General features: G+C 40.6%; 1 protein-coding gene across 1 annotated transcript in view; it reads right to left on the bottom strand.

Moving 5' to 3' along the window:
- ARHGAP20 (Rho GTPase activating protein 20) overlaps window positions 1-27,128 on the bottom strand; it is a 160,197-nt gene that overhangs the window by 13,656 nt on the left and 119,413 nt on the right. The window contains exons 9-11 of the mRNA XM_036745309.1: window positions 26,025-26,213; window positions 10,575-10,753; window positions 6,204-6,365 (exon numbers count right to left, since the gene is read on the bottom strand). Coding sequence (XP_036601204.1) covers window positions 6,204-6,365; window positions 10,575-10,753; window positions 26,025-26,213 — 530 coding nt within the window. The remainder of the gene's footprint in view (window positions 1-6,203; window positions 6,366-10,574; window positions 10,754-26,024; window positions 26,214-27,128) is intronic.

The raw sequence follows: 27,128 nt of genomic DNA, 5'->3' as shown, positions 1-27,128 counted from the left end.
GGAGTCACTTAACCCTCTTTGAGCCCCAGTTCCACATCAGCAAAATGAGGTGAGAGGCAGTACGGCATAGTGAATAGAGAGCTTGGCAGACCTGTATTTGGGTTCCCCATCTATTGCTTGCTATTAGTGTCACTCTCTATCTTCAGCAGTGGAGAAAGTTTCCTCACAGGGACGCTCCCCATACGAATGAAATCACAAGTCTGAACCAGAATTAAACTCAGTATGTCTAAAACTGAGCTCACAGCACAGCCCCCCCAACTTTCCCCTCTTCCTAGTTTTCCTTTTACTGTAGAGGATACCATTATACCTCTCAGTCACCTAGGCTAGTGACCCAGGTGTCATCCTCAACTTTGCTCTCATCTTTACCCCATGACTATCCAGTGTGATGCCTAGTCCTGTTATTTTCATAACCTCTCTCCTCTATGACTCTAATACTACCACCACCTTGGCTCAAGCCCTCATGACCTTACACCTGGCCTATTAAAACAGCTTTATGGTTCATCTCCCTGTACTCCAGTCTACCCTCAAGCTACCAAAGGGATTTTCCTAAAGTGTGGGTTTGAGTATGTCACATAGACCCCCTTACCCTTCCATAAACTTCATTGGATCGCTATTATTTCTAGGACCAAATATAAAATCTTCTGCCCTTCAAAACTCTTCAGAACCTGGCCCCTTCCTGCCCTTTCACTCTTACATATTACTCTCTTTGTGTCCAGGGACACAGGTTTCCTTGCTGTTCTTTACACAGCACACCTCCTATCTCCAAATCTGGGCATTTTCAATGACTGTTCCCCATCCTTGAAAAGCTCTCTCCTCCTCATCTCTGTGCCCCGGCTTTCCTGGTTTCTTTCAAATCTCCAAGAAAATTCCACTTTCTGCAAGAAGCCTTTCCCAGTCCCCCTTGGAGCTAGTGCCTTCCCTTTGAGATGTTCTCCAGTCTACCCTCTATATATGTTGTTTGTACGTAGTTGTTTGCATGCTGTCTCCTTCATTTGACTGTGAAGTCTTTGAGAGCCCAGACTTTTATTTGTTGGCCTTTCTTTCTATCCCCAGTGCTTAGCACAGTCCTTTCACATAGAGGAAGCACTTAATCAGTGCATGTTGCCTGACTGTTGACTGGCCAGACAATTGTCTAAGATTCTAAATTGCAGAGCACGTGCCAATTAGCCCTGGTAAAGGGAGTTGCTTCCCACCAGTAAAATCGTAGGCCTCCAGACCAACCAAGTCCCTACAGTCCTCCAGATTAAATTAGGATCCTTCAGAGCTTCAGGGAATCTGAGTGCTGGAGAGCCAGCCACACTGGCTTTTTTACTCCTCCCTCACTACACTCTGTCTTTCATCTCCATGCCTTTGCATTGCCATTCCCCATGCCTGGAATGCACCCTATCCTTAGCTCTTCCTTTAAGATGTAGCTCAGACACTAACTTCTACATGAAGTCTTGACTACTTGTCCACCCCAGCTGCTAGTGCCCCCCCAATCCCTAACCATCTTGTATAGAACTTCATTCTTGTTGTTCAGTCATTTCAGTCCTGTCTGACTTTGTGATACCACTTCGGATTTTCTTTCATTTCCTTCTCTAGCTCATTTTACAGACAAGGAACTGAGGCAAACAGGGTCCCACAGCTAGTAGGTGTCTTAGGCCTGATTTGAACTCAGGAAGAGGAGTCTTTCTGACTCCAGGCCCAGCACTCTATCCACTGTGCCGGCTAGCATGTGTATATACCTATTTGTATCTATTAACTTCATATTTATGCTGTATCAATTTTTATATGGACTTGTTGTCTCCTCTAATAAAATTTAAGCTCCTTGTGAGTAAAGATTGTTTTATTCTTTCTATTTATACCCTCAGCACCTTGCATAATGCCAGGGCACATAGTAGGTGCTTGGTTGGTCGACTGATCTAGCACAACAAAAGCCACATTGATCCATCAATAACTGTTGTTCTGCAATATCTGCTGGCAATTTAGAGGAATTAGGCCCCACACAGAGTGAGCACAAAACGATTTTTCTAAGGTATTGGCCGAGGCATTTTAATTAGGCATTTAATTAGTTGACTGGGTGGGTGAAAACATGGTTATTTGTCTTTGCTACAACTAGAACAAAAATCCCTTGGGAGTCTTTCCCTGATTATTTATTATACTACCACTGTTTTCCTATTGTCTAGCCAGTCTGCTGAGTTTTTGTTTTGTGAAATATGGTGACACTGCACCAAGTCCATGGAAGTCATGTCAATTGATTGACTTCATTCCCATTCCCATTTTTCCCCAATGGAATGAACATTCACTGAGTTGTCAGGCCCTTGCCTTCACCCACTAGGCAATGCCCTTGATGTGCTATGGGAATGGTGGGCCTGAAACTATGCACTGCTCCTATGCTATGTCTTCCACAGCAAGTGAAAAAAATGTAATAAGCAGGTTTAGCCTGAGAAACCTCATTTTTTCTGTTGTTGCAGTGATGCCTAAGGACAGGCTGCCTCTGATAACCTATGTGAAACCCCCAAATTGGATACTGCTCAGAATTCAAAGGACAGCTTTCGTCTTTTATACAATGTACTGACCCATATACCCTAGATCCCCATTTATGCAGCACTTAACTCTGATTTTCCTACAGCATATAAAACCCAAGTTGACATGTTAACAAGCCTCTCTCACGTCAATGGCATGAAGTGTTCTCCTCACTGCTGATATATTAAAGAATATCCCAGGGAGAGAGGTATGGCAAGGGGCCAACAAGGCTGCATAAGTGAATGCTAAGGAAAACAGGGGGAGAGGCCTGGAGCAACCTGGAACAGGCATTCTTGCAGCTCAATTGCTTCCCTAGGGCTGTAACAACCCATAAAGTTAGTCCTCACCAGCTGAAATGCTGTCTAGCCAATATACTCCACCGCCTGAATTGAGACTTATCTGCTTTTGTCCTTGTTTACATGGGTAAACTGGATGCTTTGAGAGGTGCCTGAAGCGGCTGTTGAGTGGTTTCAATTGTGTCTGACCCCGATTTGGGGTTTTCTTGGAAAAGATATTGGTTTGCCATTTCCTTTTCCAGCTTATTTTAAAAAGGAGGAAACTGAGCCAAACACGGTTAAGTGACACGTCCAGAGTCACACAACTGATAAATGTCTGAGGCCAGATTTGAACCCAGGAAGTTCAGTGTTCCTGATTCTAAGCCCAGCACTCTATCCACTTCACCTTCTAGCTGCCCTAAAGTACTACCCAACAGAACTGAGAGTCACTGTGCTTTACAGAAATGGTAAGAGCTAATGCTTATATAGCATCTTATGGTTACAAAGAGTCTTCCGGATACATTACCTCCGCAGATCCTCGAAACTCTGGGAGAAGGGGCAATGGAATTTTGTGTGTGTGTGTGTGTGGGGGGGGGGGGCGCTTTATTTTTTTCAGTGACCAAAATCTATTTTCTCTCCTTTCTACGAGACCCCAAATTCTTATATACATTTGACCTTTCTTGACCTTCATCAGCTGGGTGCAGTCTTGCTTCACTAGAAGAATGCAAGGGGGTCCTGTGTATTCTCAAACTGATTTTTAAAGAGCAATTCCATCAGCTCTTACAATACTGTTGTTTGTTACCATATAAAAAGTGTATAGGTTGAACTCTGAAACCATACTGGGGAGACAGGAATATCATACACAAAGTTTCAGTGGCCTACATCATTTCACATTATCATCCATTAAGAATAAAATGTCAGTGATTATATATAATAATATACTACATTAATAATATATTATCCATTAGTCCTGCCTTGAGGTCAGGGTTTTATTATTTCTGAAGACCAACCTGGTCCAACTCAGCTCTAGTGTGCCTAACTTGAGTCTTGATTAAACACTTTATTACATAAATAGTTCACTCATAAGCCCTGTTCTCTGATCAAGTAGTGGTAGCCTTATTTAGAACCAAGAGACATCAAATGAATTAATCTACCATGATGCTTCTGGGATGGAAAAAAAGGAACAACCAGGGAAAAACAAAAAACTTAAGATCTTAAAATCTAGAGGTTCGCTGTCCCATTTGTTGCCCTTCAGACTCTTGAAAGGGATCATGACTTGCTCTTGAATCCCCAGGCTCCAGCTCCATTAAATTAGCTTTATGTTCAAGTTGTTTCTCCTCTGTGCTCCAAGAGGACCAAGATGACATCACAATGTCGAAGTCAATGGACAGTTTTTGTCTGGCTGTGGCTGATCATACCAATACTAATAAATTATCCTATCCAAATGAGAACAATACTAGCTCCTACTTCTCAGGGTTGTAATGAGACTTAAATGGGAGAATATTTGTAATGCATTTTGTAACCCTTTAAAGAACTATAGAAATGTTAGCTATCACCACCACCACCACCACCACCACCACCACCACCATCACATCTCAGCACTTTTCCTTGGCTCTTTTCCTCTGGGGAGATTAATCATACATTTCTAGTTCTACCTCCAAAAAAAGGGAGAGAGGATTCATGGGAAGGGAAGGATTAGACCAGAAAATGGTGATGATCAGGGACTAATCACTCTTTTTCTAATGCTGTTGAAATTAATGTAACTGCCCTCTTGCAACACTCCTTCCTCATTTTCTGGAACTAAAGTATGATTTTAGGTGGGATAGATCTATACAGAACCTCATAACTGATTAAATACCTCCAAAACACTGGCAAGATGCCATGAATTATGCATGTGGATATATTATAATCTGTAGGGAATACTAGGAATCTCATATTAGTTAAAGACAAGGAGGAAAGAGCTGATATAGAACAGGACTCACATTCCTTTTTTTTTTTTTTTTGCATCGTCCATGATAGTTTTGTAGGGAGCAGATAAAACAGGTATATTTATTACAATCCAATTGTTAAGAAATAATGACTTACACATAAACTTGCAAGAAGAACTAGTCAGAAGCCCCCCAAAACCTTCCCTGATCGTCCTTAAACAAATGCCTTCCCCGTTCACTGATTACTTCCAGTTAGCCTTGTATATATCTTGTTTGCACACAGTTGTTTGCATGTCACCTACCCCTATTGGACTGTAAGCTTCTTGAGAACAGGAACTGCTTTTCTGTATATTTCCATTACTTAGCATAATACTTAGTACACAGCAGGTGCTAATATGTGCTTATGGACTGACTATTGATTACCTAACTGTGTATGATTCTATTCTTTCCTCATTTCTGCTTTTCACTTATATTTCCTGGAACAGGAATAACAAGCCGGTGGCATTCCAGGCCATCTCTAGTTCTGTGAAAAGCAAACTCTTGATTGGTGGTGCAGTGTCTACCTGGGCCTTCTTTCCCTCCAAACCCCATGTAAAGCAGCTATTGACTCTAGCTCCTGCATTCTAAAGAATGAAGAATTTCTGAAGGACAACATTTTAGAAAAATAGATTAATTAATTTTACCACCAATTACTATGTGACCTTGTGGAAGATCTTATTAAGTGGGGTTGAGATAAGTGAGAAAAGAAGAGAATCTCAAAGACTGATAACCTTGGGCAAGACGAAGCCTTCTCTGGGTCTTGATTTCTTCATCTGTAAAATGGGTGAGGCTGGATTAGGTCCTATTTTAGGTCTCTTCCTGTTCTGTTCTTTGTCTCTGTAATTAGGATAGGAAATGGAAGAGGCCTTCCTTGTGGCTCAAGGAATTCCTGACTCATTTTCACATTTTTAAAATGTGAAGGAAAAAATGCGAGGAAGAACTATACAAGTAACTATGGCAGCGATGGCATGCTATCTCTGAGCGGTTTCATTATTTCATAAAGTTGAATCTTTTTTAATTTCAAAGAAATGCAAAGAGTTTAGAATTTTATATTTTGCCTTTTTTCAGAAGTTGTGAGGCTTTGAATAAGGATAGGTTTATTTTGGTGAACCCATTTTGAATTTGTTTAAAAATTTATTTGACATGCCTGGGGATACTGTGAGGATCGGGGAGAGGAGAGGCGCTTAGAAAAGTAGGTGGTATGGAGAGAGGTGTTAAAATATGTTGGGGACGCTGCCTGCATGGCTCATAGCATCTCAAGGTGGAGGCTTTGAAAGTCTGTGCCTGCCAACTTCAATTATATTTGGGAGGAGCTTTGATTCATTTATTTTCTTAGAGAATATGAGTCTAACAAAGTTTCCTGCAAACGGGCTAGAACGTTCAAAGTGAAGGAAGCCAGCTACACCATGCTTGTGCCTGCTAGAGACCCTGGAGCAGGGTGGAAGCCTTTTCCTACCTTTAAGACGCATGCTGTCACAAAAATGGATTCACCGTCTAAATCCACCTCAGCTCCTGAGTTAAGTTTCTCCTTCAGCTCTCTGCAGGATTTGATATTCGCAGACAGCCTGAAAATGCCTTTCGTGAGAGGCCCTCTTTGATTCAGAAAGGAAAGCATGTCCTGTTGGGAGGGAAAAAGAAAACAAGACAGTCTTTCACACACGCTGGCAAGTGAGTATGTTTTGCACTTTTTGGCAGTCAAAGACTAGGCCCTGCCTACTAACAGCCCTGGGAAGATGAGGCTCAAGAAAACACATCATTAATGTAAGAGCTCAATTCTTTTGGATGTTCTAAAGTTCTCTCCCCTGCCTCCCTTCTCTGACTTTCTGTTGCACAGTTATTAGAGCAATATGCCATAAACACCATTCTTATCACAGTTCTCATGAAGCTACACTTCTCTTGGATGCCTTTGGTAGCTCGCCCATATTCCTCTGCCAGGCTTTTAAATACCAAGAGGCAGCAATGAGGCAGTGGCAAGAACACAACTTCTAGTCAGAAAGCCTTTGTCTTAAATACTGCTTCAATATTAGTTACTTGCTACATGGATCCTGGTGCTGGAGAAGACTTTTCAGAGACCATTGGACAGTGAGGAGATCAAATCAGTCAATACTCAAAAGAAATTAATTCAGGCTATTCACTGGAAGGTCCAATACTGAAGCTTCGATACTCTGGCCACATAATGAGAAGATAGGAATCACTGGGAAAGACTGAAGACAAAAGGAGAAGGGATAAGGATGAGATGCATAGAGAGTGTCATGGAAACAATGAACATGAACTTGGACAGATTTTGAGAGATAGTGAATGACAGAAGGGCATGCTATAATCCATGGGATCATGAACAACCAGACATGACCAAAGGACCGAACAACACTCAGTGTGATCCTGGGCAAGTCACTCCAAACCACCCATATCTCTGTTTCTTTGTTGTCAAATGAAGGGGTTGGACTAGATGGCCTCTAAGATCCCTTCCAGCTCTGTTTACCGTCCTGTGGATGATCTAGGGTCCTACGGACCAACTCCTCTCATTCTTCATTACTCTACGACATGGTTCTGGTCTTTGTGCGCAGATTCGTACTTCATATAGAGATTGAAAGAGGTGACCTCTGACACCTCTAACTTGACAGTCTGTATTGGTAAATGAATTTTTTGCTTGATGGGAAGATCTTTCCCACCGATTAATAGGCCCATGTGATCTGCTTAAGTCACATGGAAGTCTAAGTCACATGAGCCTGGGTCACAGGTTGTGATGCTCTCAGACCCTGAAGAAATATATATATACTTGGAAGTTAGCATTTTGCTTTGAGGCTCATTTATGGGAAGAGTGTTTGGGTGATGTAGCCAGATGAGACTCGGGGTAGCCATTAAGGAGCCCCCCAGTTTTGAAAAACCTAGATGTTGGTGCTTCTCTCTCTAGTAACTATGCATGTATTGCTTTTGGTCAGATAGTTAGAAGCTCTGACTCTTCCCCTGAACTTAGTGAATGATTATATATATATGCTTGATTAAAGTAAGATTGCTGACCTCTTTAAAGTTGTTTTCCTTTAGAAAAGCAGATCAAAGAACCTGTCCTAGCAGCCTTCCTGTGTGCTGGTGTTATTGGTCTTACACCCCCACAGCAACTGCAAGTACCACTGATGTTACATGGTCCTGATTCTAAAACATGCCTATCTTTCCATCTCCATTTCTCAAATGTTTCACTCTTTCTGTACTCACTGCCAGAAAGCACCCCTCCCCGAACACACACACACACACACACACACAGAGATATCTTCCCATCCCTCCTGCTTTTCAGCCCCATTTTTTTGTGTTGTTTTCTCTCATTAGATTATAAGCTCCTTGAGGGCAGGGTCTGTCTTTGTGCTTGTACAAGTATACCTAGGGCTCAGCACAGTGTCTGGCATATAGTATACAATTAATAAATGCTTGTTGACTTGTTTTACCTTGAAAAACAGGTTCAAATCCCCACCTCCTGCAGGAAACATGATTTAATTATATTCCATCACAGTCAGTTTTACATCCCCTCAGGACTTACGGACTCAGCATCACCAGTGCATTAACTGGTACTTACTGCATATTGCTATGGAAAGAATATTCAATTTGTTTCATGTATGAAACATTTCTTTCTCATCTTTCTATAATGTCTAATATACTGTGGAGGACATAAGTGGGGGTATGGGAAATGTTAGCTAACACTATTTGATAAACATCGAGTTTCTAGCACCACTATTCATGTGGGGGCTCCCAGCCTTCTTAGGGGACAGAGATAAGACCTGAACCTGTGATTTCACTGATATAGGGAATTCTTTGGTGAGGACAGGGACAACTTATAATCTTTAAAAAAATAATCTAAAATAAAAATGATAATAAAAATAAATTAATTAAATAATAAAATGATTTAAAATAAAATATTTTATTTTCTTCCATTTTTTTTAAAGTTTTGACTTCCAGATTCTATCTATTCCTCCCTCCTCAAGAAGGCAGTCTTAAATAGGTTATACATGTGCAATTACGGAAAACATTTTCACGTGAGTTATTTTGTGCAAGAAGACTCAGAAAGAAAGAAAGAAAGAAAGAAAGAAAGAAAGAAAGAAAGAAAGAAAGGTTCAATTTATAGTCTTAAAAAAGATGCTGAGAATACTGAGAGATTTGAGTCACCTATCAAGTTTGAGCCTGAGACAAGACATGAACCCAAGTTTTTTAATCTATCTCCAGGGCTTAGTAATTGAAACTTGTCCTGCTTTAAAACTCCCAGGCTTTAAAAAGAGGGGATTGGAATGGTGACAGGCTACTCAGGCAAACGGTGACAGACTACACAGACAAAGTCATTGGAAAAAATTTGGAAGAGAAGGCTTCCAAAGAGCCACAGTGAGTGACAATAATGATGATGATAACTACGGCTACGGCCACCACCAACAACCTCAAAGGCTGACCAAACTGGCTTGAAGGGCTAAGGGTATCATTGTTTGCCCACCTTTTCCATCACCATAAAAGGTGAGGATCCATGTCTGGAACACAGGCAATGGCAGTACACAGTGGATATTCTAGTTCAAGCAGCTTTGTGAACAAAGAATTGAACTAGGAAGCTAGCTCCAGGGTAGACAAGCAGGTCTGACAGACATCTGTATGAAGCTCAATGCACATTCAAATTAATTAAGAGTCATTTAGAAGACAGTCCCTGTTCCCAAAGACCAGTACCACAGAATCCTACCCCCTTCCACGGGAAGTTCATCTATAATCCCAAGTTACAGGACAGCAAATGCAGAAGAGAGACCTAGAGTATTCTGAGAGATTCTAAGCTAGAGAGGTAGTTTGGAATCATAGAAGGGTCCTTAAAGGTCATCGAGTCCAACTTTTCGCTCAGGGCAGGGATTATAACAGGGAAGCAGATGACATAGCCAGGGTGAAGCTGCTGTAGTAAAAGGGGGTTATAGCACTTGCATTGCTGTCCTTCCTGGGCAGTGGAGGTAGAGCAGTCCATGAAATGTAATCTTGAAAAATCACTTTGGTAGTACTAGGTCATAACCCACTGCACAACAGCAGCTATTTATATAGTCTCTAAAGCCTACAATTCACTTTACAAATATCTTGATCTGAACTCAGATCTTCCTGACCCCAGGTCCAGTGCTCTGTCCATTGTGCCACCTAGCTTAAAGTTGCTTTGTGACTGCCTCCCAGATCCCTAGTCTAGTTCTTTGGACCACAAGCCACCTCATTCCTTAAAGCCTTAAGATCAGGCTACTTGGCCTGTTCTGTTCAGTTCAATTGTAGGATCATAGATTTGGAGGTGGAAGGGACACAAGGTCATCAAGTCCAGTATCCCCACTTTACATTTGGGGAAACAGTGGCCCCGCGGGGTTAAGTGACTTCATCTGAGTTAAATAGCTAGTATCTAAGTCCACACTCATGGCCCATTTTAAAACTTCAACTTCAAAGCATCTTCCAAGGATCTCCTGACTCCTTTCTTTGTGGCCTTTTCTCTTTAACTGGCCATATAAAAGCCATCCTGGGATCTGGTTCACCCATTCTCTGCCCACATTCCATCCAGGGGAACTAGGATCTGGTGATAGGAAGCATCGTTTGCTTTCTGTTCTTGATGTTTTGCCCCTTTCTTGCACAGAGGGGAAAGGTAAGGTGAAGAGGAGAGTTCAGGCATTACTCTACCTCTGCTTTGGCTCATTCTCTTACTTTCCCCTGCCTGGACTGATCTCCCCACTCACCAAACATCGAACACCAATTTCAAAAGCAAATACGTAGGCTATCATGCTCTTCCTTTCCCCGAACACGTTCCCCTTGTGTGGTACGTAGCTGGGTAGAATGGAGGGAGACTCACCAAAACAGGTTTGGGGAGGTTGTCATTCTCACAGATTTCTGACAGTGAAACCCCAAAGAGCTGCCCTGGCATCGGAGATGTTGGAGACACTGGCATGTTGTCCAGGTGAGTACTGGAGCCTCGCCAAAAGGCCCAATTTATGATAGATCTTCTTCTTTTGAACGTCTTCTGGCTGGGATCTGGGGAACAATAAGATAAACCATAAGATAAATTCATTTCACTTAGACTCTATTGTCATTGTTAGGTTTTGGTTTGGTTGCTATGGCTTGAGCAGGAAAAAGAAAAACCAACACAGTATAATGTGACTAGGTATATACTTTGTATACAGTAACTGAATCTCTAGGACACCCCTGCAACTGAGGTTACAAATTCAGGAAAAGACTTAAAATATAATTTATTAATTATAATTTATTCTAAGAGAACTTCACTATTTCTTCACGCCCATTTTGGGGTCTTTTGTCAGTTGTACTGGGCCAAGAAGGAAATATGTGTTCTGGGATGTCTCCTTAAGAGTCCTGGCATTGGATTTCCAAAGATGGGAGAGATTGAAGGGGAAGAAAATGTATTTGCATGAATGAAATAATTTGTAAAAAGGCTTTCCAACTCAATACACATCTGCTTCCTCACACTACAGATGAAAATGGGCACAGAAAAGAGTCAAAAGCTTGCCCAGTGATTTATAGGAAAGCAATAGCACAGTGAAGTAATAGGAAGAGGGGAAAGGTTTTAAAATGAGATGTCTAGAACAAATCTTCCTTCTTCCTTCCAGTCTGCTCCACTGTGGTAACAAACAGAATAAGAGAGGGCACAAGTCACAAGGTGTGTTAGAAATTCTGTGATGCCTTCTTTCCCTACCAAATCTCAGTGCAAGACTTGCTTTTCCCTGCAGATAGAAGATTTTAAAAAGCATGTTGCATGTTTACCTGTGATTTCATTACAACTTTTGGTAAAACAATAAACATTGATAGTTATTTCAGACCAACTTTTGATGAAGCTGATATTCTATAAAGATGAAAGCAGAAGTAAGTATAGGGCCATGGGGCTCTTTGTCTTTAGATTCGATCTGCTTAATCAGAGAAGCACAGATGTAGAGCTGGAAAGGACCTTCCTTAGAGGTCATGAAGTCCAGTATACATGGGGAAACTGAGAGTTTAAGGGACTTTGCCAGAATTACATAGCTAGTAGGTATCTGAAGCAGGGTTCGGGATCTATCCATTACACCCTACTGCTGCTACTGCTGCTATTCACATTGATTTACTTCTTTGGGTTTCCAAAGTACTTTCATTACAATCTTGCAAAATAGATACTTTATTATCACCCCCATTTTACAGATAGAAACTGAGATTCAATGTTCATTTGATTTATTGAAGGACTATGTGAAAGCATCAGGATTTTTAATTTAAGACGTGGCTTATCACAAGTACAACTTTCTATCTATGGTTTAGATGAAAGCATCAAATTTGTAGATACTGTTAGATGGGAGACTAGAGATACTAATGCTAGAAGAAAGAATTAGAATCCAGTGAAATCCCAATAGATTGAAAAGATGGGCCAAATCAAATAGATGAAATTTAGGCAACACATCAAGTCCTATTTTGGGGCTCATAATAACCAAGTGTACCAAGTGTAGCATGAGCAGAGGGCTAGACAGGGGTCCAGAGCCCCCCAAGTCTAGAGGTACTCACTTGAAGCTAGATGACCATTTGTCAAGCAATTTTTGGACAGAATATACTTTGGTTAGTGTTTGGATGAAATGATCTCAAAGGCCCCTGATAACCCTAAGCTATGGAAATTTGCTTCCTGGTCAACATTTCAAGAGGATATTAATGCAAATATAAAGGAAGACACTGTTCTGAGTTGGATTGTTTCTACTGCAAAACAAAACAAACAACTGCCCCAACAAAACCCAATGGATGAAGGAAATTAAGGCGGGGGAAGAAGGAGGAATGTGGGAATTTTTTTTAACGGTTTTACAAAAAAAAAAAAAACAAGAAAGAAACCCAAACACCCATAAAATAGCTATTCTGGCCTGGTCAATAACAGAGTAAGTGCACCATCTTTCTGTAGACTCAGGTTTTGTTCATACAAAATTTAGTCGCAACATGGCCAAATTCTTCCATTGGGAATGTCCACTTTGCAAAGCCTAAGGCAGCCTACACATCCCCAGGTTGAATTATTCTAAAATTCAGTTTAATAGCTTTCAGGAGGTATGTGGTCATGAGGGAAATGCCAAATACTCTGCTTGACTGAAGCTCTTTCTCTCTGGCCTAAAAGCTTCATCCCTTCCCCACCCCCCCAAAATGTAAAAGGCAGAGAAGGAAACCAAACACATTCTTAAATGCTAGAGGGAATTCTGGCCCATTTCACCATGCCAATCTATGCAAATGTTTGTTTAAATACATGTCACACACACACACACACACACACACAGAAATATGTTTAAAGAAAATGCTGAGCTGGTCAAGACATGCTCTCAGCTTTACCATTTCTAATGCCACCCAGATTTATTCAGTAACTTAGCCCCTCCACACTTTTGAGGAGGAATGCTCCATTGATCTGCTCAGAACTGATAAATCCAGCTAGTTTAAGGATGTAGACAGAGGACAAAGTAGAAACTGTATTCTGTACTTCATCATAAATGCTTTCAGTTTTACTTGTGCCTTTTGTTACATGCTTCATTCAGTTGTGAGTGCTCATGTTCCCTCTGGGATAGGGTGGAAAATTTTTTCATTAAAGTTTACTCTCCTGTAGTGCTTTAAATGCATAACTTGAACTTTCTGAATGTCAAGTACTTATTGGGGGGAAAATGCTATTGCCATTAAAATTATGAGGATGATGTCAACATAAAACCAACCTATTTTATGGAATGCAAGCTAGCCTTTCCTATAACAAATCCTGGCAAGACTTCCCTCTGTGTTCATCTGTACCTGAATCAGAAAGGGGAATATTTAAAAGTATAATGCTGAGAGTTGGTAAGAGCACAAGAATGAAGAAGAAGAGTCTCAGTGAGCTGGGTTCTGATCCTGACCACTATCTGCTGGCAAAACAACTAAACAGTCCACTATTTGCTGGTTAATTAACTAAAGTTACTGTTTCTCGTCAAACCTCAGTTTTCTCACTTGGAGACTGGGGGTATTAATAGCAGTCCCTTATACACAATAGGAACTTAATACTTATTGGGTTGAATTGTACTTCCTAACTGACAGAGGGGGACATGGGCAAAGTGTGAGTGCTATGGAAATGTGAGTAATTATTATGCAGTATGTTCATTTTAGGGAAGGTTTAAGAATTATGACTTCTTAACCTGGGCTGCAGGCTACACACAGATGAATAAATGGTGTAGCCCCTTATACAATGTAAGTTATTTGAGGGCAGGGATTATTTTATTTTTACATTTGTATCCCCAGGGTCTAACGTTGTTCCTAATACACAGTAGGCATTTAATAAGTGCTTCTTGATAGATGGACTAAAAAGAGGAAAATTTTAAAATTGTGTCCTTTATGTTACTGGTCATGGGAGGTTGTAAACCTTCACTGTGACATTATATGACTTATTAAAAAGTACCTTTGTGTTATATGAAGAATGAAATATTTTGCTGCTCTTTTTGGAAACATATGCATGTACACAGAGTGATATTAAAAGTACCTCTTACCAAACAAGACATAGAGAATCTTATCAAATGCAAAATGGATGATTTTGATACCATTAAATTGAAAAGTTTTTGCACAAACAAAGCCAATGCAACCAAGATTAGAAAGGGAAGCAGAAAGCTGGGAAACAATTTTTACAGCTAGTGTTTCTGATAAAGGCCTCATTTCTAAAATATATAGAGAACTGAGTCAAATTGATAAGAATACAAGCCATTCCCTAATTGATAAAAGGTCAAAGGATATGAACAGGCAGTTTTCAGATGAAGAAATTAAAGCTCTCAATAGGCATATGAAAAAAAAATGCTCTAAATCACTATTGACTAGAGAAGTGCAAATTAAAACAACTCTGAAGTACCGCATCACACCTGTCAGACTGGCTAATGTGACAAAACAGGAAAATGACAAATGTTGGAGATGTGGGAAAACTGGAACACTAATGCATTGCTGGTGGAGTTGTGAACTAATCCAACCATTCTGGAGAGCAATTTGGAACTATGTCCAAAGGACTATGAAGCTCTGCATACCCTTTAACCTAGCAATACCACTTCTAAGTCTATATACTAAAGAGATCATAAAAATTGGAAACATAAAAATATGTACAAAATATTTCAGCAGGTCTTTTTGTGGTGGCAAAGAATTGGAAATTGAGGGGATGTCCATCAATTGGGGAATAGCTGAACAAGTTGTGGTATATGAATGTAATGGAATACTATTGTTTCATAAGAAATGATGAGCAGGCAGACTTCAGAAAAACCTGGAAGGACTTATAGGAAGTGATGCTAAGCAGAGTGGGCAGAACTAGGAGAACACTGTACACAGTAACAGCCACATTGTATGATGACTAACTTTGATAGACTTAGCCTTTCTCAGCAGTGCAAGGATCTAAGACAACACCAAAAGACCCACGATGGAAAATGCTGTCCACATCCAGAGAGTCTGAATGCAGATGGAAGCATACTGTTTGCTCTCTTTTTTTTGTTGTTGTCTTGTTTCTTCTTTCTGTGGTTCCTCCCATTGGTTCTAATTCCTCTTCACAACATGAATAATGTGAAAATACATTTAACATGAATGTAAATATAGAGCCTGTATCAGATTACATGCTGTCTTGGGAGGTGAGGAAGGGGGACAAAATTTAAAACTCAAAAATCTTACGGAAGTGAATGATGAAAACTAAAATTAATAAATTTTTAAAAAGTATCTCTTGTCACAACCTAGGCAGTTATCTTATTTCTAGTGCCTTTCCTCTGTTTATTATTTTCAATTTATCCTGTATAAAGCTTATTTATACAAAGCTGTTTGTATGTTGTTTCCCCCATTAGATTGCAGGCTCCCTGAGGGCTGAGATTGTCTTTTGCCTCTTTTTGTATCCCCAGCACTTAGCACAGTGCCTGGCACATAAGGGTCACTTAATAAATGTATATTGACTGATTGGCTATTTTTCTGACCCCAAGTCCTGGCTAGAAATATCTTTTTGGGACAGAAATGGAAATTCTGACCTGGTGATTGCTGACTCTAGTCTACTCCCACTGTGATAACAGATATGAATAAAAATGTACATGTGAATCAGGAGAAAGAATTATATACCATGAAGAACTCTCATATTACTAAAAAAAAAAAGAGAAGTTATATAGTCAGAGGACAAATATATTGAGTTTAGATTTTGCATATCTGGGGTTCAAATTCTGGCCCTGATATGTGATATCATTCTACTTCTCTAAGCTTTCAGTTTCAACATCTGTAAAATGGGAATCTCAAAAAGCTAGGGGAGGAAGGGCTTTGTAAACCTTACAGTATCACAGAAATTGAGTGATTATTATTAATCAATCAAATAAAATATCTATTCCATGCCTGGAACTGTGCTAAGCCCTGAGGATACAGAATGAGGCAAAAGTGCCTGTCCTCAAGGAGCTTACAGTGGAGGAGACACCATGGGAACAAATATATACAAAACAAGCTATATGCAGAATAAATAGGAAATAATTAGTATGGGAAGGCACTAGAAATAAGAGGAGTTAGGAAAGGTTTCCTCTAAAAGATAAGGTTTTATTATTGTATTGGTATATTTGCCTCCTATCTTCCCACATACCGCGGGAGTTTATTCTTCCTCTAAAAGATGCAACCTAACCATGAGATTGTTGCGTTTGCCCCATATCCCACCACCTGCCACAGAAGTTCAATCAAACTTCAGCTAAGGCCTGGATCCACAGTCTCCTGAAGGACTCAGATGGTCATAGAACAGGTGTGGGGAATCCTATGGGTTTTAGGATACACACTTGGAGATCTGGTTTCGTTTGGGACCATTCAGGCCTAGATAAAAATCTAAAAACCCATTTCAGTGATGAAACTAACCTTATGGCCTTAGGAGGTATGATAGAGTAGAAAAAACACTGGCCTGGCAGTTAGGAGACTTCAGTTCCAATGCTGGCTTTCCCACCAGCTAGCTTTGTGATTGGTTAGTAAACTCTCTCTGGATCTCAGCTATCTTCTTTGTAAAATGAGGATGTGCTACAACAGACTTTCTACTATCCATTCTCCTTCTGACACCTGGCATCTTTGAGAATAATAATGAGCTAATGCCAAGCTAGATCCCTGCATATCAGAATAACGTTCTACCTCCACCAAAGCTGCCCTACACTGGCTCAATTTCTTGGGGTCACTCTCTGTGGTCTCTAAATAAGAGAAGACAGGGTGCTGGTGATAGGCAACCTGGCTCTCTGCTTCATTTCAAGTTTAAGATGTCTGTATACATGAAGGAGGACACCCCGATACTGGGGCAGTAACTGGAGATACAGCCAGTGGCTGGCTTGCTCTGTAGGTCAAACTTAGAAAGCCTGCTGGGATATTTTTGTTTGGTCTGTTAATAAGAGGCTTTAGCCCTGATCTTGTTACACTTCCATGTTTGTTTGATTTCCAAGGGTTTCAATATGCAAAAATTAATTGCAATATAATAACATTTTATGTTTAAAGGAAGCTGTCATATCACTCTGTCATAGCCCTTTCATTCCTACTGGCTCACCCAGTCTGTTATCCTGAAAGATAAAGAATGGACATCTGCTGCAAGAGAGAATTCAAAACTGGAACTCCCTTGGACCACACAATGCAAGAAATGTTTCTGGCTTTTGACAATTTAAGAAAGAAAGACTACAGATTAAATATAAAGAAACTATTCACAGAGCATCTTGTATACCAGGGGCATCATCTAAATGCTATGTTACAATATCTTTTAACATATCGTTGAAAAATAACCTACCTCATTCCCTGACTCCCTGGTGTACATGGGATTTCTGTCCCTACCATAATTGGAACCTTGGAAACTTTGTGCCAAAGAAGTATCAGCTACTGTTATTATTGGTATTACTATTCAAGATTTCCGAGCCTTTGATGACATGGCCAAACTATACTGGCTTGGTATTGGGAGCAGTTTTTCCTGTGCCATCCTCTGTGCCAATGATTAAGCATGAGTGAGGACTGGAACTGAGCTTTTCCTCAGTTTGCCTGAGTTCTTTAACAAGCGTATCAGGAGAGGGGTCAAAGGAACACAGGATCAGAGCAATACAGACTCAGAGATTATCTTGACCATTATCCTCATTTTCCAGGAGCAAGCTGACATCTGGAGAAGCTAAATACATCCAAGGTCACAGAGCTAGCTGGGGGGCGAGCCAGGATTCCACCATGGGTCCTCAATTTCCAAATATGACATTCTTCCCTATGTACCACATGACCACTATACTGTTTTACTCACATTTATTTTTAGGTGCCCGCCAGAGAGGCTGAAATGTCAAAGGTGTGATTCATTTAGCCAAATGGACAGATCCAATATCTGCAGCCATTCTAAAATTTCCCTAAAGAGTCCTATTTCATCACCCTCCCCCTTCCCATTTCCTAATTTAACTAATAAGGGAGAGCACATGTTCCTCATCTCCAATCTTCGCCTTGACTGTCCCCTACCTGTCAGATCTCTATAGTCATTCTCTCCCCTCACTTGTGCTCTCTTGATTTTTTTGAGGTAGCTAGGTGGTACAGTGAATAGAGAGCTGGGACTAGAGTCATGAAGACTTGAGTTCAAATCAGGCTTCAGATACCAGCTGTGTGACCCTGGGCAAGTCACTTAACCACTATCTGCCTCAGTTTCCTCAACTGGAAAAGAAGGATAATAAGGGTACCCACCTCTCAGAGTTGTTATGAGGATCAAATGAGAAAATAATTGTAAAGAGCTTGGCACAGTGCCTGGTACATAGTAAACGCTACATAAATGTTAGTTGTTATCATCATCATTAGATGGATTGGAAAGAGGAAAGACTGGAAGCAAGAAGTCCAGTTTAGAGGGTTCTGAATAATCTTAATGGGACAACATGACCAATATATCCTACATCAAACTGCTTGGGGAGGAGGCAGGGAGAGAATTTGGAATTCAAAATTTAAAAAAAAATGAATATTAAAAATTGTTTTTACATGTAATTGGAAAAAATAAAATGTTATTTAAAAAAATAAGCAAAAAGTAATAATCTGAGTGGGAGACAATATTTTTCACCCTTCTGAGATAAGGGTGTCAACTTGGGTGGTTCCATGTATGGGGAGAAGGGGACTGTAGAACTGGCAGCTGATTGGATATTCAAGGTGAGGAAGATGAAGGGCAGAGGATGACTCTAAGGTAGCAAATGTGAGTGCCTGGAAGGATGAATGTTCCCCTGGAAACAAAAAGGATGAGGCCATAGTCTGGATTATTCAACCTAGCAGGTTTCCCTGAATTACTCAGATAATAATTCTTGATTCTGTAGTTTCCTTGACTAGTAAAATAATCAGACACAGCAACTACAAAATTTGTGGTATGGTCAAACCTACACAAATCAGTGGTGACACTTCCCCGCCCCTCCCCCCCAGGCCAGTGCTCTTCTTCCTCTATCCCCTCCTTCTTTGGGCTCAGTAATTAAATCAATGCTATCATTCTTCCTGGAGAGGGTGTGTCAGGTGTATCTGTGGTCTCTACTCATGACCAATCATCATTTCCAGATCAAAACTTCCTTATCAGATGGTCACTAGAAGTCAGATAGTAGATAGTCACTAGAAGTCAGAAAATCTTTACTTAGTTCAAATCTGGCCCTAGACACTTACCACCTATATGACACTAGGCAAGTTAATTATTCTGTTTGCCTCAGTTTCCTCATCAGTAAAATGGGGATAATTATAGCATCAGCTTCCCAGAGTGGTGAGAATAAGATGATATTTGCAAAGTCCTATATTAAAAGTTCTCTTCCTCCTCCTCCTCCACTTCATTATTAGTTGTATTATTCTATTTGAATTTAAGATTCTTGAGGGCAGGGACTGTTTCACTTTTTAATTTGTATCCTGAGGCCCTGTCACAGGGCCCAGCACACAATCAGCACTTAAGAAATTCCTTTGCATTTACTCAATCAGCTAGGTGGGGTGGTTGATGGAGTGCTGACTTTAGAGAAGAGAAGACCTAAATTTGAGGTCTGCTTCAGATACCTACTAACTCTGTGACCTTGGGTAAGTCACTTAATCTCTGCCTGCCTCAGTTTTCTCATCTATAAAATGGGGACAATGGCATTTACCTTACAGGATTATTGGTGAGGATTATGTGAGATACTATCTGTGAAAAGCTTTGCAAATCTTAAAAGTACTAAATGGATGTCAGCTCTTGCTAGTGGATGCTCATTCTTTCCCTGTGACAAGGTAGATTCTCCACTACCACTTCCCTGTCTCAACTAATTAAAGGTGTGTTACTTTAACTTTCTTCAGCCTCAGACTCTTCTTTAAAGAAATGATAATACCAAGTTCATCCCAGAAGGTCAGAAAATGTACTACAGTGACCTCTGGAGGTGCCTTAGGATCACAGAATCATCCTCTAATTCTATAACCCTACCTGCAGAAATCTAGGGCTACCTTTTCCTGACCAATTCATTTTTCATTCCTGGGCTCTTAGTAAGGGGCACTGATTAGAAAGTCAATATTCTGTGTGTCTTTGGGTAAGATACTGAACCTCTCTTGGTCTCATGAAATGAGGAGATAAGATAGCTTATAACTCAATTCTATGGTCAGTCAGTCAGTCAGTAAAGAAACATTTATCAAGAACCTACTATATGAGCACTAAACCCTGGGAAGACAAAGAGAGGCAAAGTCCTTGCCCTCCAGGGGCTCACAGTAGAATAGGGGAAGACAACATACAAACAGGAAGCCGAAAAGGGGGATAGGGAGGGGAAGATAGGAAAGACTCCCCCTTAGAGTCCCCTACTTAGCTTCTATTAAGAGTCCCCCCTTATATCACTCCTACTATTGACACACCACTAGACCTTCTATTCATTCCATTCTTTTCTGACTAAGCTTGCATCTTTCCTCCAAAATATTCCTTTAACTTAGGCCTTTATAATCAGGATCTCATTCTGCTATACTCTTTTTGGCATAAGTAGGAGTAGACGGATCTTAGGAAACATGCCAGAAGAGTCACTGGGTCCAGGCCCTCATATGGCCAGATGGGCCACCAGAAAGTTCTACATCTTGGGAAATTGTCTTATCGTTGTTGTTTGTCCTGCATTCTCAAAGAGGACCATGAAATAGGGAAGATGATGTCACGACTTACAAGGGAATTGGATTTAAGTGAGGCAAGGCTGTGCCTCACTTTCTCCCCCAAAATAATCTGGGTCCAGTGTCAAGATATAGGTCAGGATGATGGGAGATGGCCCTGGAAGCAAGGTCCTTGGCCTTGTTATAACAACCCAAGTGACAAAGAGACTTGGGAGTTATAGAGAAAACTACTGAGATTTTTCCAAGTCATCTCCTATTCACTCATCTGTGCAACCCTGGATGGCCAAAGCCTACGTACTTTCAAGTTTCTTCCTAATCTGCCCAAGCTCAGAAATTACCTCCACTGGTGGAGAGTGACTAAAACCAAAGCAAGACAGGGACTTTCTCTAGTGTTTTTCCAAATTGGCCTTAACCCTGCCCTCCCTTTCTTCCCCCTAACCCACTAAGCTTATATAAAGACACTATACAGACTCTCCACCCCTCCCCCGCCCCCACCCACCCACCATGAGGAATTAGAGGCTGGCCACAGGTTATCAAGGCTTATAAACTTCTGAATGTCAATCCTGCAAATACTGCAGAGATAAGACTCTGAGAAAGAACACTATTAGCAAGAACTGAACTATCCTAGCCAGTCTGATTTCTTCTAAGAAAAGCCAATCACTGAACTAGAAATTAGGCAACATGGGAGAAAAAACTGTCATTGCATAAAATCTAAGATGTTCTGAAAAGTCTCATTTTCCTCATGTATCAGAAATGCATGTGGATATTTAAGGATTAAAGTCAATTATGAATTTATTGAGTTCTTGCCACACATTGAGGACTAAAAATATAACCTTAGTTTAGTTGTAGAGGGAAGATTTAGACATGTGAGAGAGAAAGAAAAGAACCATATGTGCTAGTATAGATGAGGCGCCATATTTTATTATCTGTACTTTTCTTTCAACTGTCTAAAATAGCTTATTCTCCTTAACCTTGGCCCTGTTCTCCCGACTTCCCTGCTTCTGTAGATGATAGACGACTATTCTCCAGCCACCTACATTCAGTTACGTATCCAAAGTTTCCAAATCCTATGATTCTGTCTCCGTATTGTCTTCCCCATTTTAGCTTTGCTTGGCCCAGTGCAGGGCACGCAGTAGATGCTTAATGCTTAATCCTTCCTTCCTTCCTTTCTTCCTTTCTTGATTCCTCCCCCTTGTTTCCTTTACCTTTCTTCCCATGTACCTTGTTCTCTTCCACTACACAAATCCATACCCTTCATCATCTAATATCCTGAAATAATAACTTCATGTGGTTGTTGTTAGGCTCAAACGTGACAGTCTTTATAAAATGTTTTGTAGACCTTAAAGTACTACAGAAATCTCAGGAATTTTGTAAATAGTAAAGAAAATTGTACACAAACTGGACAAAATGAAAAGAGCCTGGTGTCAGAAGGTTTCAGTCAAAATCCTGCCTGATACTGCCTATGACCTCTTGGAAGTGATTTCACCTCCTGAGCCTCAGTTCCCTCATCTGTAAAATGAAAGGGCTGACCTCGATAGCCTTTGATGTCCCTTCCAGTTCTGGATTCTGAGTCTATGATCCCTAGACTGGGTAGAGGGAGCAGAAAGCATGGAGACAGGGAATGAGCACCAAGGAGTGAGTGCAGTAAGAATTCTGTTTGTTTCATAACTATACCCATGTTATGAAAATGCTAACACTGAGGGGTGTGTGAGGAAGGCACAGTTGTAGCTCACTTAGCACACCAGATGTTTCTGGAGTTGTGTACAAATCAAATGAAAAATAAGTCTTTTAAAATGCAACAGGAGGCTTCTATTTCAAGGAAGCCTGGGCTGAATTCTCAGAGCAAGGAAAACTTTCATAATATGAATTAATGAACCCTTTCACTTGTCTAGGTTTTAAATCTAGAGTTTTGTAAACTGAATTTTCTTAAGGCAGGGCATACTTGTAATGCCACTGCTTTCCCATTAGTGTCTATATAAAACTAGGATAAAGTACTGTGTCAACTGGCAGGTGATAGTGCCAAGATTTTGGAGGGTAGCTGATGTCTGGTCCAGTTGGAAGGATTTGGGGAATCAGTATGGCAGAGTGGAAACATTCTGGATTTGGAATCTGAGAATCCTGGCTCTGCTGCTCCCTACCTGTGTGAATGTGGGCACATAACCTCTCTAGGTCACAATTTCTTCAACTCTCAAATGAAGGAGGAGAACTAGATGGCCTTAAGGATCCCCTTTTATCTCTCGGTCTATGACCCCATGACAAAAGGCATGAAGATGGCGTCATTGATATATAACCTTTAAATTTATGAATTTATCATGACTCTTAGCCAAATTGGTCTGGGGTTTTATTAATTATGGCCTGCCTCGGTTAACATACTTGTAAAATGGGTATACTATTATTTTGAGATAGAGCCTCTAGTTTATCCAAGTAGACAAGTAGAGGCACAGAAATATGGAGACCGGACCCATGGCTCTCCTCCTGAAAACACTGGCGCTCAAACATGAAACCAGTCATCTTGGCTTGTATGGATCACTTTGTCCACTCTTCATCTCAAGATATAAAGTGCTGTACTGCTAGAGAAAGTCCTAGAATTCTGCAGACAGGGCTCATTACATTTCCATTGTACCTAACTTCTTTTGGTTCCCACTGTTTCTAGCAATCTTTCATTCCTTCTCATTCATTCATTCAATCCAATCCAACAAACACAAAGTTGAGTAAGTTTCCTTGGATAAGAAGACAAAAATAAAAACAGCCTCTGCCCTCAAGGACCTTTCATTCTCCTTTTCACTTCAACTAATCTCTCTGTGTTTTTTTCTCATCTGTAAAATCGGTATAATAACATTTCTACAATGACCTCCTTCAGAAGGTAACAGGAGATAATCAATATCAAGTCCTTTGTAAATCCTAAAGTGCTACAGGTATTAGCTATTATTAATATGCTTCCCTTCCCTCTCAAAGGAAGTCATGTCATTTCTACTTTCCAAAGCTAACACCGCCATCTGTGTTTTCATCCTTCCCCTTGCTCTAGGACTTTGTCCCCTCTACTATCCTCTTTCTCATCAATCTGTGCTTCTCTCAAGCTCTGGTGCCTTTGCCTTCAAATAAGCTTACTCCTCCCCCCCTTAATGTTAGTGGCATCTCTTTCTTAATCATCTCCAATTTACCCTGTGTATAGCTTGTTTGTACATGGTTCTTGGCATACTGTCTCCTCCATTTGGCTGTGACCTCCTTGAAAGAAGGAACTGTATTTTGCCTTTCTTTATCCCCACCAAATAGCACAGTACCTTACACATTGTAGGAGTTTAATAAATGCTTACTGACTGACTGCAGGAGATACAAAGACCAAAAAGAAACAGTCCCTTGGCTTAAAAGAGCCTTTATTCTATCAGGGTAGACAACATGGAGATATAAGTATATACATATGAACCATAAGGTAATTTTATTTTCAGGGAGCAGGTGGGGAATAGAGTCAGTAAGAACTAGCAACACTATTAAAGGCCTCATGTAGGCAGTAGGACATAATATGAGCTTTTGAACAGTATGAAAATACTATGGTGAAAAAGCCATTCTTCAAACTGAATGGATGAAAATAATTATTTATTTTTTTTAAATGTTCATGAGACTCTGGAATCCATTTTCTCCTGTTTTAGATATGACTCAGTCTTTGGAATCAGTGAAATTCAATTCCACAAGCAGTTATTGAAAACCACATGTGTGCATGTACATGTGACATTTATTAGGTGCTGACTGTGTACAGGGCCACCGGCTATACAAAGCTCAGCTACTATGTGGGCGTTGACCTCAACCTGCTTCAAATACATGGGGATATAACAACAACAAAGAAAGGTATACTGTGCAACATTACCCAACTTCACTGAGTATGTATTACGTTTTCTGGGCCAAAAATTGGGACATGAAGTTTTCCTTTTTCAAAACTCTATTAAAACATACTTACTTATCTTGAAATCCAGAGTGTCCAGAGAAGTTGATGCTGTAACTTTGTGTTAGATGTGTGTGGTTTATGTTGGGAAGGGAGAATGAAGAGAAAATGGGAAAAGATATGAAGATGATCAGGATATGGTCCTCAAGATGCTTCCCAATTTACTAAGTCTTTTATCTTGAAGCTCAAATTAGCAGCAAGGTACTTGGCAATTTCACTGTGTTGTACTTTCTTTTTAAAAATTCCTGAGTTGTAAGAGAGAAAGCAGCCTGGGCAGTAGAGAGAATCCAGGATTTATTGTTAGGACATCTGAGGTTCAAACATCCCAACTCTGCTACCTGTTAGCTGGGTGACTTTGGACAGGTCACCCTCTGCATCCTCATTTCCTTACTGGTATAATGATGGGGCTAGCTTAGGTGATCTTTAAGGCTCCCCCCGGTTCCAATTCCTTTTTATTGTCTTCTATGACTGTGAGGTGGAAGAAGACTGTCCAGTTCACAACATGACAACGCGACAAAAATAACCACATATTTCAGAAATAACTCCCATGTTTCGGAAAGCCAGGCAGAGATTTTGCTAGCATCACTAGAATATCTTGCTGTCAAGTAGCTTTATTTTCTCTCATTTTTCATAAATATCAGCCACCAAGCGGGGTACCTCAGCCTACTGACACACACCTTCCTCATGGCCTAATTCCCATGACTTATCCATTGGGAGACAGTAACAAAACAACAAACAACACTTAGAAATGTTTTCAGGTTTACTGTGCATTTTACAAATATTATCTCATTTGAACCTCACAACAAATTTGTGAGGTAGGTGTTATCATTATATCAATTTAATAGATGAAGAAACTGAGACAAAGAGAAGGTTTAGTGACCTGGCCAAAGTTATGCAACTAGTAATGATCTGAGGCAGAATTTGAACTCAGGCATCCCTGATTCCACATCCTGTGCTCTTAAACACTGATGTACGAGGAGGAGAAGAAGGTTTGCAAAGAGAGAGTCTGAGGAAGCATAGATAATGTCACGTGGTTTCAGTCTTTCTAGTGAGCACAGGCTTAAAGTAAGGAATCCCAGAAAGTACTGTTGCTATCTCTCCACTGATGTGTCCTGCTAACTACTATGACCCTTTCCAGAAACCTCACCTTTTCTCAGTTAAGTGTAAAGAGGGAGCAATCTGAGAGAAAAAGCTCCTCATGTGGCAAGCATTTGTTCCTCTCCTCCCTTGCCTCAAGCATACGACAGCTTGGTAGAATAGCAGTTCTCAGTCATGCTTAGTTGGTGCTGAATGCGGCCCCTGTGAGGGGAAGCCACTCACCAGTCAGTGGTTGACTCCTGGCCAGGCGGCTGGGCTTCAGGATGAACTGGCACTGCATCTCCCGGGGCAGCTGCTCCATGAGGAAGGACTCCTGGAAGTCCAAAGGGGATGGTGAGTCCTTTGATCCCTGCATCAGGAATGAAGTGTCTCGAAGGTGGCTCATTTTAATTCCATAAGGATACTCATGACCTAGAAGAGAAAGAGCCAAATAATGGACTTGGAATAGCTTGGTCACAAAGTTACACCATAACTACTTTGTTGTAAAAATGTATGCAATGTATTGGAATGGCTGTCAGCTTGTGTCTTGGTGTTCTTATTCAGTTATTTCAGTCATGTGACCCCATTTGGGGCTCTCTTGGCAAAGTGCTGGGGTGATGTGCCACTTCCTTCTCTAGCTCATTTTACAGATGAAGAAACTGAGGCAAACAGGGATAAGTTACTCGTGCACAGTTATACAGCTGTGTCTGAGGACACATTTAAACTCATGTCTTCCTGTCTCCAGACCAGGCACTGTATCTACTGAGACTCCTACCAACCCTTTTGTGTCTGGGTACCATGCATTAAAAAGTCTACAAACTTTTTTGGGCAGTAATCATCATTCACACAGTACAACCTGAGTGCTCTGTTCTCAGAGTAGCAAGGAGCACATTTTTTCTTATGTTGTCTTTCCTTGAGGTAGACAAAAGAATAAAACTTTAAAATTTTATAAAGCTTTAAGGTCCTGTGCCGACATCTGAGCACATGTCTCTTATTCTGCTAATTCCTTACAAAAAAGGAAGTATAGAGGAACAGGGACAGATATTATGGCAAATTAGTTCTAATGCTATTAGAGTCAGATATTGGTTGCAAGCTCTGTATTCTCCTGATTCAATGATCCAACCATTCATTCATCCATCTACTCATAATTTATTAAGTGTCTGTGGGCACAAAACCCTCTGCTAGGCGCCAAGAGAGAAATGATATTTCAAGAAGGCATAATCTCTGATCTTAGAGAAGCTAAGGTAAAAATTCTAATACAATATGCTCCAGAAGGTACACTCAGGATGATGAGTTTTCCTGTCTCCATGGCACAGCGGATAGAGCGCTGGGCCTAGAGTCAGGAAG

Source organism: Trichosurus vulpecula, chromosome 2, assembly GCF_011100635.1.
Source record: "Trichosurus vulpecula isolate mTriVul1 chromosome 2, mTriVul1.pri, whole genome shotgun sequence".
Classification (NCBI taxonomy): Eukaryota; Metazoa; Chordata; class Mammalia; order Diprotodontia; family Phalangeridae; genus Trichosurus; species Trichosurus vulpecula.
Note: the sequence above shows the minus strand (reverse complement) of the source record. Positions and strands in the feature narration are given on the sequence as shown.